This window comes from Lacerta agilis, chromosome Z (genome assembly GCF_009819535.1).
Source record: "Lacerta agilis isolate rLacAgi1 chromosome Z, rLacAgi1.pri, whole genome shotgun sequence".
NCBI lineage: Eukaryota > Metazoa > Chordata > Lepidosauria > Squamata > Lacertidae > Lacerta > Lacerta agilis.
Window position 1 is genome coordinate 43,426,083 of NC_046331.1, and position 11,961 is coordinate 43,438,043.

The window sequence follows — 11,961 nt, forward strand, 5'->3', positions numbered from 1 at the left end:
GAGCTCTTGTGCTCTTAAGGGAAGAGAATAGATTTGCATCCACATATATTCACACAATTGCTTGTTTTAGGAAATGGTTAAGTTTTTATTGTGTTTTCTGCACAACCACCACCCAGCAGAAATCAGGCAAGGGTGAGGTGGCACTAGAAGTAACAGAAGTAGCATATGTCCAACTGTAGTTCTTGGTTTGGACATTATAAATTTGGTCTGCCTAGGCCAAATTAGTGAAGGTCTGATAGAACAATGGAGTAGGAGACACTTCTGAAATGAAACAAAGACATGATAAAGGCTACATTTAAACAGGCGCAGATGATGGTAGCTGCTGCACCACCCCTACTTCAACCTTTTAAGAGGCACTATTACTGTCATAACTCACATCCTCCTCTCCAGCTCAGAATGCAATTCTAGGCATGACTGGAGAGATATTTCCCTCAGAACTAAATGCATGATCAAAGCTAAAAAAACAGAGGAACATTCTTAAAGGGAGCAAGGGCATTTCATAAAAGATCAAAGTTGCTCTAAACAAACTTGGTTCCAAGGAACTTCAAATTCCTTATAACAAAAGCTCAGGGAGAAAGGGAACACTTTTTGAAACACCCCTTACAAAAAAAAGAGAGAGAGAATGAATAACCAGACAAAGGAAAAAAACAAGAAAATGCTTTATTACAATTTAATTCTGCATAATTTAAAAATAACTCCGTTAGTCGCCATACAAATTTATTTTTTAACTATAAAATCAGTTGCCAGTGTATGTTTCAGTACCACACAGTCTCAGATTCCCCTTGCACATTAAGGCACATGTGGCACACCCATCAACCATGTAAAACCTCAACCTAGAGAAATTCCTTCCAACAGGCAGATCAGAAAGCTTTGCAAGGTTTTAGGGCCTGCACATTCTACACAAACATCCAAGTAAAAAAAAACAACTATTGGCTTGCAGAGCCTAGTCCACAATATTTCTGGGCCTAAAGGCACCAGAGCCTAACACAGTTATGATTTTGTTTGATGTTCAAAAAAGCATTTGGATACACAGATTAGACCAAACCATATTTAACTGTGTTCCCTAGTCACCAAGAATGGGTATGTCTCCACGAAATCCTGAGAATGGTCAGATCACAGCCAAAGGACCCAGGCTATGTGGGGAGGAGGAAGAGAAAATCCAATTTCAATTGCAGTGATCTAGTCAGGTTAGCCTCCACTCTCAGGACATCTAGGTGCAGATTTTGTTCATCCATGATGTGAACTATACTGGCTTTGCACCTGGTCTCAGTTATCTGTCTAGCTCCATTACGCTTGTATTTTACTGGCATCAATACCGAGGACAGCTCACAAGTACTGCGATTCTAAAGTCAGGCAAAGTTTACTCTCCATTTACACACACCAGATTTGTAATCAGAACGATCGTCATATAAAAACATAAATAATTCATTTTGAAATGGTGCTGAGCTTTAAAAAGAAAAAGGAACAGAATTCTCCTCAGTATTGTTTTGTTCCTTGGCAGCAATGCAGCATACCTGCGGAGAAAACACTCATTTCACAAGAACTGCAATTAACAAACTTGTTGATCAAATAAATAAGCTATCCTTGGCCAGAGAGATGCTATGAAGCATCAGGCTCCCAATAAACTAAAGATCTTGAATATGGCCACAAATCATCATAAGTAAAAAAAGGTTCCTTAATGCCACTAGATTAAATCAGCTGTGGTGCTAGAAATGCATGTTTTCTTTTAAAAAAGCACTTGCACAAGTTTCTTTTCCAAGAAAGGGAAGTTAATATTTCAGTGAAAGTTAAAACCCTGCCTATATGCACCTATATTGGGTACCTATGTCCTAAAGAGGTCAACAAACCAGTGCAATATTTTAATATCATTTACACCTGAAAGTTTAGAAGGCAAGAAATTACTGACATTTTCACCTGCAGGAGAAAACATAGTACTAATGAAAAGGCACAGAAATACAGTACTGTTTTGTAGCATTGGCAATTATATTAAAAAGGCAGGTGGGATGTAGTGAGCAAATGAGACCTTCTGCTCTAGAGCAGGCAGATCTCTGCCATCTATACCAATTCATAAGATTTACGGTCAACCACAACATTTGGGGAAGGAGGCATATGCTGAGGAAATGATGGGCACTGCCACGGTGCCCATGGACATAAAGGACAGCCAGTCCAGAGTTTATTTAAGGGTACCTGTAGCGTAGCTGGGTTCAGTAAGCCTCCAACAGTATAAAACATACCTAAAATCAAGTGAGTGGGCACTCTCTCTTCATTGTGGGGTTTAGTTGGCCTGGCAGCAATGCCATCAAGGCATCCTCCTACAGCAGGCACAACAAGAGTATAGTCTTGGAGTGATGGACTCTTATGGCAGGCTGAGAAAGGAAATCTCATCCTGTGGAGTGCAAGCCCAGCTTTAAAAGGGTATGTGGCAAAGTCAGCTTTTGAAAGGATGCCTTGGCTTAATCACACAGCTGAGGGACACCCTCCAGAAACAATGAGCTGCATTTTAAAGCCCAGTTTTCTAACCCTGAAAGCAAAAAGGGACTAGCTCCCAATCCCAGAACAAGTTTGTGGAATCTGCATCCAATTCCATGAAGAGGAGCACAGAGTAGTTTGGAGCTTGTTGAAAGCCCTCTCAGTTTCTAAATCTCTGTTACCACATGTGGTGCTTGCATCCCACAGTGGAGACATTCTAAAATTCAGAACATGTTCTAAAACACTCTTGACAAATTGACACAGTTATTGGAAAGGCACAGCCCTATCTATACAAAAGACAGCTAACTGATGAAGAAATTGCTAGGAAAAGCAACAGTGGCACATGAATCAAAACAGATTACTGTCTCCTTCAGAAAGGACTGTATCTTAGGTTTGTATAGCAAAGAAAGCACTTGGCTTGGAAGTCTCTCTTGGCTGCAGCTCTCCTCCACTGAAGAGATGGAGAACTGCGTAAGCATAGACACTGAGAATATGGCAGATAGGCTGATCTTAAAACTTGGAATTGATGTCTTTTGTTCCAGTCTGCTGGAACTGGCACCTGAACTGCAGGAGTACTTGCGGAAAGAAATATATCTCTTTAGAGCCATTAGTGCAAGATGCAATTAGATTAAGGAGGCGACCTTCAAAACAACCCAAAGCCCTCAGTCCTTGCTCCACGTTCCTTGGCGACTACAACAGAAGGCACTTCTTGGAGTTCTTCTTTGTCACAGGGTATAAAACGGCACGCACAGCTTCAGCAAAGACTTCTCTCACCCCCTCCTGGTTCAGCGCTGAACATTCCAAGTATTTGACTGCTCCAATCTGCTTGGCCAGTGACGTCCCCTGCTGGGGGGTGGTGGGGCCCAGGCTCTGCTCCTTCAGCTTCTTCACTGTCTCCGTGTTACTTCTCAAGTCCTTCTTGGTGCCAACAAGAAGAATAGGCACATTTGGGCAGTGGTGAGACACCTCAGGGTGCCATTTGTGCCTCACGTTTGCGTACGAGGAGGGGCTCCCAATGGAGAAGCAGATAACGAAGACGTTGGTCTGAGGATAGGAGAGGGTGCGCAGGCGGTCATATTCCTCCTGGCCTGCCGTGTCCCAGAGATTCAGACTAACCATCCTGCCATCAACAGTCATCTGAGCGCTGTAGTTGTCGAACACCGTGGGAATGTATTCCTCAGGGAATGCATTGGTAGTGTAGCTGATGAGCAAGCAGGTCTTCCCCACAGCTCCGTCGCCAACAACCACGCACTTTATCGTCTGCATTCTTCTGCTCTGAAGGGAAGAGTCCTGCACAAAGAATAGAAGAAGTCAGAAGAAGCCAAACTCAGTTGGGAGAAAAATACTGGACCAAGCCTCCAGTATTGCTAGGAGAGTTATGCAATAACTTGTAAACCGAGTTATGGACATGCATTCCGCACCCACCCTTCTCCAGAGGCGACTCAATTCCCACTTGCCCAGGGGACAGCAAAGCCAAAGAGAGGCAGACTCAGGCCTCTACTATCAGCCAATGGCCACTGGGAGGCTTCGCCCTCTGCTGTCCAGGAGAAAATCATGGCAAGATTGAGATAAAACCTGGCCCCACCCCATCAGCCAAGGGAAGAGCAAATGAAAGGAGCTGGTTTCCCACCTTCCTGCCTCAAAACATAAGGTTTACGAGGATGGGCCATATTTCAGTGCTGGAGTATCAGGAAGAAAGTCCCAAGTCTGCAGCAACTCCAGGTAGGGCTGAGAGAGGCTCCCTGTCTGGAACCCTGGAGAGCCTCTGCTAGTCACCATAGACAGTACTGAGCTAGGTAGACCAATCATCTGATTTGGTGTCAGGAAGAATTCCCATGTTCTTTAGTCTCCAACTGCAAGTTGCCCTGAGACTGCAGAGCTGAAAGGAGGCACTTTCTAGCTACATCCCTCGGCAAGGAGACTGAAGGGCTGCTGGGCTGGTTAAGCTGCCTTGGAAGATCATTTGATAGTAAGGCAAAATATAAATATTCTAAATTACGAATGATGTGTAACAGTTCCTAAAGAAACCACAAACAGCTTGAGAGGATTCTGTTTTGTCTATTGTACCTTTTGTTTTAGTACAGTGCCTTTAACAGTAAACTGCATTAAGAGAAAAGTGCACTAGGAGAAAGCAGAATACGAACATATTAAATATGTAAGCATTTAAAAGAACCACAACCACAGTAAGGAGCTCATTTTTCAGAAGTTATGCAAGGAGAAAAGAGAAACCAGCCAGGAATGAGCCAGAAGCAATCAGAAAACAACCCACCACTACCATCAACACCCCCCAAAAAACCCAGGAAGCTGTCTTACACAGCACAGGAACTTTTTCTTGACCTAGTTTAACAAAGACTTTTAAAAACCATGTTCCGGGGAACTAGAATCTACTCCTAAGCAAACCATGCATCTGAACAAGACCAGGTCTGCCTGATGTATTTTGTAAAACTCCAGAGATTGTAAAACACCATGACTCGTTTTCTCAACATACATTCACCCTCAACTCACACTTTTTGTTTTGTCAGTAACAGAGCAATCCTAACCCTTGATCTATGTCATGGGTCAGTAAACTAAGGCCCGCGGGCTGGATCAGGCCCATTTGCCCACTGGATCCGGCCTGCGGACGGTCCTGGAATCACTGCTTGGATCAGCGTGTTCGTTTGGGCTGTGCCTTTTTTTGCAATTTTTTTCCAGGCGCCTTCCCTCCCCCTCCCTCACACACACCACGGCAGCGCCTCCTCCCTCCCTCCTCATGGCTTCTCCCTGCCCTGCGGAGGAAGGGAACTGGGCTTTGATTAGTGCCAGCCAATCCAAAGCCTTGCCGCCCGTGTGCCACCCGCCCACCAGCCTCTCCATCCATGGCTGAACTGTGGGCATCTTGACAGGTGCGTCGTGGGGCTTTGGCTGGAGCTTGGTGCACCTGCTGGCCCCGCGCCAGGTGCCCAGGAAAGATGGCCTGGAAAGGAGAGGTGCCACCACCATCACCGGCTCCCAACCGCAGGCAGAGTGGCGGAGGAGGTAGGAAAGCAGGGGGAGGGGAGGGGCTGGGGGATAGAGGGGGAGAGTGAGAAGCCCCCCTCCACCGTGTGCGTGCATGTGTGTGTCGCGCGCGGAGTCCGGCCCACCACAAGGTCTGAGGGGCAGTGAACCGGCCCCCTCCTAAAATAAGTTTGCTGACCCCTGATCTATGCTGTTGGAAGGGGATTAAGAGTGCAGTGATTTCCCTCTGCCAACAGGGGGAACCTCCCTTGTGCCTGCCAAAAGTGCAGACTATTGACAGGATACCACTTGTGGTATTTGGGCAGCCAGTGTAAAGCCTCGGAATGGGGCAGGATACAGGAAGAGCTGGTCTAGACAAAAATCAGCTGGATCCTAAACTGCTCCATCAACTGAAGAGGGGTCCAATTCGGAGCTGGCTCAGCAAATATTAAGACAAATATGGCCCTCTCTCCCCCCCACACACACACAAAAAAAGACTTCTGCCCTGGTCAGTACATGGCTGGTTTTCAGATATTGCAGTGGAATCACTTCTACTGCTCCCCAGCCAAGAGTTAGAAAATCCCCGGCCTGATTGTTAGAAAAGTTTTCCTGGTTGCTGAACCAAAGTTTTTGAATAAACAGCAAAGGAACAAACCAGACACTCTGTAATAAGCTTCTAGCAATTTTGAGCAGTCTTAACTTTGGTTCTCTACCAGCAGAAATTCTCTACATTGAAAATTACTGCAAGAGAAACATCTTCTGCTTTGTTAAATCTGAACTATCTGTCAGCTGCTCTGGTGCAATCTAGGGCCCAATTCAGCAGTCCAAGACCCACAAGAGCTTAGAACGCAGCAGCTGTGATGGGCGCTCAGAACGTTTCCTCTCTCAGCCAGCACCAGAGGCACGGAGGCCTTCTGTGAATACACAAAGAACTGTTGAGAAGGAAGCCAAGAGCAGATTATTCTTAACAATGACGGGTCCAGCAGGAATTAAGGGGCTTGAGCTGCAAACACGTTAATACCAAATATATGTGAAGAGTTCAGGATGAAAGCAATGTGCAAAGCTCAGAGCAGGCTTCGTTACTCTGGAAAGTTTCAGAATGACTTTTGGCATGAAAAATTCAAATTCACCAGAGACAATTTGGGGATGGGGCAGGAAGTCCATTTTCTGACAGGACACTTCCCAACACTTTCCCAATGAACTTGGTGGAGCCACATATCACTCCCAAATATAAACCGAAAGCCTGCACACTTTCAAGCTGGAACTGCCAAACTAGCCCAAACAAGAAACAACTTGTCAGCCTCTTTCTTTGGAAGGTGCTACTTAGCTCCCAGGATGCAGTTTCCTGCTGAGCAAGAAACCCTCTTAGAAGATAATGCAGCCCATTCCAAGACACTAACAGCTGAACATGTATTAGCAGGGCAGCTCTCCAGAGAGCAACTCAGTCAACCACTCTCTGAAACCTTTGGCTCAAGTCCCTTCACTTAGCAATTGCTCATCTGAAGAAGTGTGCATGCACACGAAAGCTCATACCAATAACAAACTTAGTTGGTCTCTAAGGTGCTACTGGAAGGATTTTTTTTATTTTGTTTTGACTATGGCAGACCAACACGGCTACCTACCTGTAACTAGAGCAATTGCTCTAGTTCTTCAACAAATCACCAATCTCCTTTTTAGGAGTGGGGGTGGGGGAGAGAACACTGACACCTGGAGTTCCCTATTCACACAGCAGCAATCATCCACACTGAAGCTCTATCCAATCTGAACTCCCAAAATGTCCTTCCACCATCATCTTGCTGGAATAGTTCATACTAGCCGCAAACAAGCAGCTGGAGCCTGGGACCCAAAATTTTGTAACTGCCAGTGCAAAGACTGTTGCGCTAGTGTAATGGCAAGAATCACAGTTGCGCAATATGAAATCCAGCACAACGGTTGCACTAGTGGAATTTTTTTGTGGAACAGTAAGTAATGGGACTTCTGTTGTGCAACCAGCCACAAGAGCCAAACCAATATCCTGCGCCTTCTCATGTGACATCTAACTTGGCACTATGCTGAATTCCTCCCCATATATTTTAAGTTTTATGGACTGCTGTTTCTGTAAAGTAGCTAACTTATCTAGAGTCTTCCCCAACCTGGAGCCTTGCAGATGTTCAAAACTACACCTCCCATCATTCCTGACCAATGGCTATGCTAGCTTGACTGGATGGGAGCTGGAGACCCACAATGCCTGGAGAGCACCAATTTGGGGAAGCCTGGATCCATGCAATTCCTTATGGGAGGAATGTTTGTCATTGAGGGAATGCAGTCACTTTCAAGGGGAAATTAGGAAGCTGTGAACAAATGAAAGGGGAGCACTGGTGTGGTATACCAGGCAGCCTACAAAATCTAGGAAACTGGACTCCTGCCCAGCCCTGTATCTTTCCAGATTCAATCCCACCACTCTAGCCAATAACTGATCTCAGGCTGGCAAAGATCTCTGCCTCAGACACTAAAGAGCTATCTCGTCAAGCCTGGACAAGATGGAGTCAACCAGCTCAGCTTCATATACAGAAGTGTGTAAAATGTCACATACTATCTCAACTATCATATACCACAGGCTCAGCAAGGACAGCTGCCAGTTACAAAAAAAGTGGCTAGAAATTTAACCATGATAAGGGAACCTTAGTCAGCCCAACGTCTAAACATCCGCATGTAAATTTATGCTAGTATAATAACAAGCAGAGCTGGCCAGAATATTCCCCCCCCCAAAAAAATGGCATTGTTTTGCTAGTTATCTTCATTAAGATTGAAATCCTATACCCACTGATTTTATTTATTTATCTATCTATCACCTTTAACACACATATCATGGTGGTGTACAAAATACAATGAAAACATCTGGGAAAGAAGCCCCAGTGAACTCAATGAAACTTATATGTAAGGAATTGTGTTGTTAAGAGTGTTGGTTTAGGGAATTTGTTGGCCACACTTTATCTAAGGCTAACAATTTATAACCGACATCTATTTTATTATTATAAATTATTTATTTCATTTACAAATCACATTCTACAAAGCATCTTTACCAACTCATTCACTTTCCTCAGCAAATGTCTTTCACTCATCACATCTCTAGAATGCATAGACTTCTCCCCCATACCCCACACGCCAGAAAACAGTATTCCATGTTGCACTGCCAGAACAATATAGCAGTGACATTATTTTATTTATATAGCTTTGAAGATTACATTTGAAAACATAACTGTAAAAATAGTGTCACAAGATCAGTTTTGTCTGCTTCCTGCTAGAAGGAAGAGTGCTGGATTATGGAACCAGTGTGTCCAGATAGGAGCAACACCCTGGTAGCAAAACTGCATTTGCAGCAGAACCCCAAGCTCCAACAGCCCTCACTTTCCCTAGCCCTCACTTTCCCTCACTAATGTCAACAGCTCAAACTGCAGCAATGACTGGGAGTTCAGGTCAGCCTGGTATCCCAAACACCCTCCCTGCAAGGCACATAATATGCTGTCAAAAGTTGCCACACCTCCAGGGAGAGATAAGGTGACAAACTGTAAAGAGTCAATTCAGATACATCATACAAAAAACCACTTCCTCACCCACTCTGCTTCAGTCCTCCCCAGTGGTTGCTGTACATGGCAAGCAGCTCTGCAGATGCTGCTACAAGGTGAGAGGAGCCCCACCACAGATTGTGCAATGTGCATACAAAGGATTTGCTGCTCATACATGTCCCCCTGTGTGCTAGCCATATTCAAGCAATATTGAAAAGGAGTTAGGAAGGAGGCTGTATGCACACACTGTGTCACTAAGATTCCTACATAAATTGTAGCTAAATTCAGATGAAAGCAGAAAATTTATCCAACTAAATGTAAAATCAATTTTTTGACAACTCTGCATCCTGTTTCTGTAAGCTGATATACAAGTTTTATTGTAATGTCTGTTTACTGGATCAATAAAATAAAAGACAATTTGATGCTACCAGGCTATATGGAAGTAGCCAGTGTAAGAGAGTGCCAGTTCTGAAATTTAACTGACAGAGCGTGGAGTTGGGGGTAGATCATAGAAGGGTTACCAAATCCCAAGCACCCTTTGTGGGTGGGAGAAAAGCACCACGTGATCACCAGTTCAATTTGACACACTTGAACAAAGTCTAGCTGGCAGGCCACCAGAAAGAAAGAAAGCAGCCTTATGCCCCAGGGAGGTACACAAGCTGGGTGGAGAAGCAGCAGCCATGCCTCACTGCTTGTGCTCTGGCCTCTCATCCAAAGGCAAAACCATCTCTGGATCATGCAGCTGTGTAACAAGGAATGCAAGAGCTGCCAAAGAGCAAGGGGAGGACCAATCCTAGCTTAGAAAAAAGAAGCCCTGAACAGATGCCAGTGTTCGAAACTCCCATTGTTCTAGGCGCATTTTGCGACAGGGAATTTCATTAGTGTAAGCAGTTTCTGAGCTCTGGACGCAGTACTGCACCTAAGATTTCAGATTAAAACTGCAGAATGGAAGGAAAGGAGGAGCTTTTTCTGCCTCCCCACTTCCAGCTACACGTACTCTTTGAAGACTGGAGAAGAGACCCTCCTAAGAATATTAGGGAGGTGGACAGAAGGACTAGTCCATGTGAAAAATGAACATAATATTTTAGCTGCAGTTTATTCATTTTCAGCTTTGTATTCTTGTTATTAAAAAAGTGTGCCTAGATATTTCATTGTTGTGCCCGTAACTTAGGTTTAAGGTGCCATTCTCAAGACTCTGTAGAGAAGCAGGGATTGAACAAGGGACCTTCTGCATGCAAAGCAGATGCCCTACCACTGAGCTACATCTCTTTTACCTGCTAATTAATATGAAATTTCATAGCAGCCTCCAAGCTCATGATTTATTCCCAAAGTTAAGCCTCAGTGGGGAACCAGTTCAGCTGCTTGGCTCTGATCTAGCCAACATGAATCACAGCAAGTTCAGTTTTGTCTGCACTGACAGGCAGTAGCTCTCTAGGATTTAAGGCAGGGTTCTCTCCTAGCCCCACTTGGAGATGTCAAGGATCAAAAGCAAACTCTTTCCCCCCTACTGATATTGCTAATGAACAGAAGAAACTGCCTTATATACAGAGTCAGACCAATTCTTACTCTGCCCACTCTGTTACAGGCCAAAGGCTGGCAGCAGCAAGAAGGTACTGGCTGGCGGCAGATCTACAGGATTCCAGGCCTGGTACATTCCCAGCCCTCCCTGGCAGCGTGGAGGATTGAAGCTGCATGCAAAGCAGATGCCAGAGCCCGTCTCCAAGCCCCTGCCCTTGCTCTTTGCTGGGTTTTTCACAGAACTGCAGAGTTGGAAGAGACCAACTAACCCATGTAGTGAGTGCAACCCCCTGCAATGCAGGAATCCTATGCCCAACGTGGGGCTCGAACCCACAGCTCTGAGATGAAGAGCCTTCCCCCCCCCACACACACACACACAGAGAAATTATTTTTATTAATTTCCCAAACGATTACAAACCAAACCAAATTAAATTAATGTAATACAATTTCTTAAAATCACGTTTCTCGCTCCTGCCCCGAACACACGATCGCCATCCTTTTCCTCGCGTTGCGGCATCACTTCTCATTTACAGTCCTGCGGACTGAGATTAAAGGTCTTAATGCTCTCCAGGCCGAGCTACCCCACCAGCCTCCCCATACAGACGACAGCAAGCCCCCTTTGCCCGCACGGACCGGCAGCAATCAATCAGATTCCCCTCCCTCCCCGCTTCCTCTTGGCGATTGCCAGCGGGGGCTGAAACAGCGGCCACAGATTACACCAAGCCGCCTCGCGCTCCCCCCCCCCCGCACTCTGACCACTGGGCCCTTCTCCTCCAGCATTGCCTTGCACTGACTGGCAGCAGCCCTGCCTCCAGAGAGATTCCCAGCCTTCTTCTGCTTGCAAGGAAGGTGCTGAACCACTGGACGGGGGGGGGGGGGGGGCCTTCCACATCATGCCCACCCACCGGAGCCCCCGGAGGCTTCTCTGAGCCCGTAAGAGATTCCCCCACCCACCCACCCACGGGTGATTGTGGCTCGACGGAGGGGGTCCTTTTAAAAATACGCCCCCCCCATCCTGTCAGGCCTGAGGGCGGCGGCCACACAGCGGGAAGCAAGCGCTCCCCTCCCACCCTCCGAACCCCCTGCTTCGTGAGGGGAGGCCGGCCTGGGGCTCCGGGTCTTACCTTGGGGTCCCCCCTGATCTCTCTCGCTCGCTCTCTCCCGTCAGCTGCAACCGCCGCCGGCCGAAGAGAAGCTGTATCCGGCTGAGGGAAACCGCCCCCACACCGCCGCCGCCGCCGCCCGCCCTTCTTTTCGGAACGATCCGCCGGGGGATTCTGGGAAATGTAGTTCCGTTAGGAGAACCACACGCACACTCACAAACCCGGGCCTACGGTGGCCGGAAACCAGCCGAGCTTCCTGCGGCGTCTGCTCAAGCCTGACTTCCGTCCTCTCCCTCTCCCCCCCCCCCTCGCTCTATGGTTTTTCTTGCGTATTACGGGAAGGGAGAGCG

The 11,961-nt window shown here is 46.4% G+C and overlaps 1 protein-coding gene across 1 annotated transcript; it reads right to left on the bottom strand.

The window, feature by feature from the left end:
* Positions 1 to 642: 642 nt before the first annotated feature.
* LOC117039997 (rho-related GTP-binding protein RhoG-like) lies at positions 643 to 11,742 on the bottom strand. Its single transcript, XM_033137498.1, has 2 exons — positions 11,633 to 11,742; positions 643 to 3,759 (listed from the first exon to the last, which is right to left on the bottom strand). The coding sequence occupies exon 2, from the start codon at positions 3,733 to 3,735 to the stop codon at positions 3,160 to 3,162; it is 576 nt and encodes a 191-aa protein (XP_032993389.1). The 5' UTR covers positions 3,736 to 3,759; positions 11,633 to 11,742; the 3' UTR covers positions 643 to 3,159.
* Positions 11,743 to 11,961: the final 219 nt, after the last annotated feature.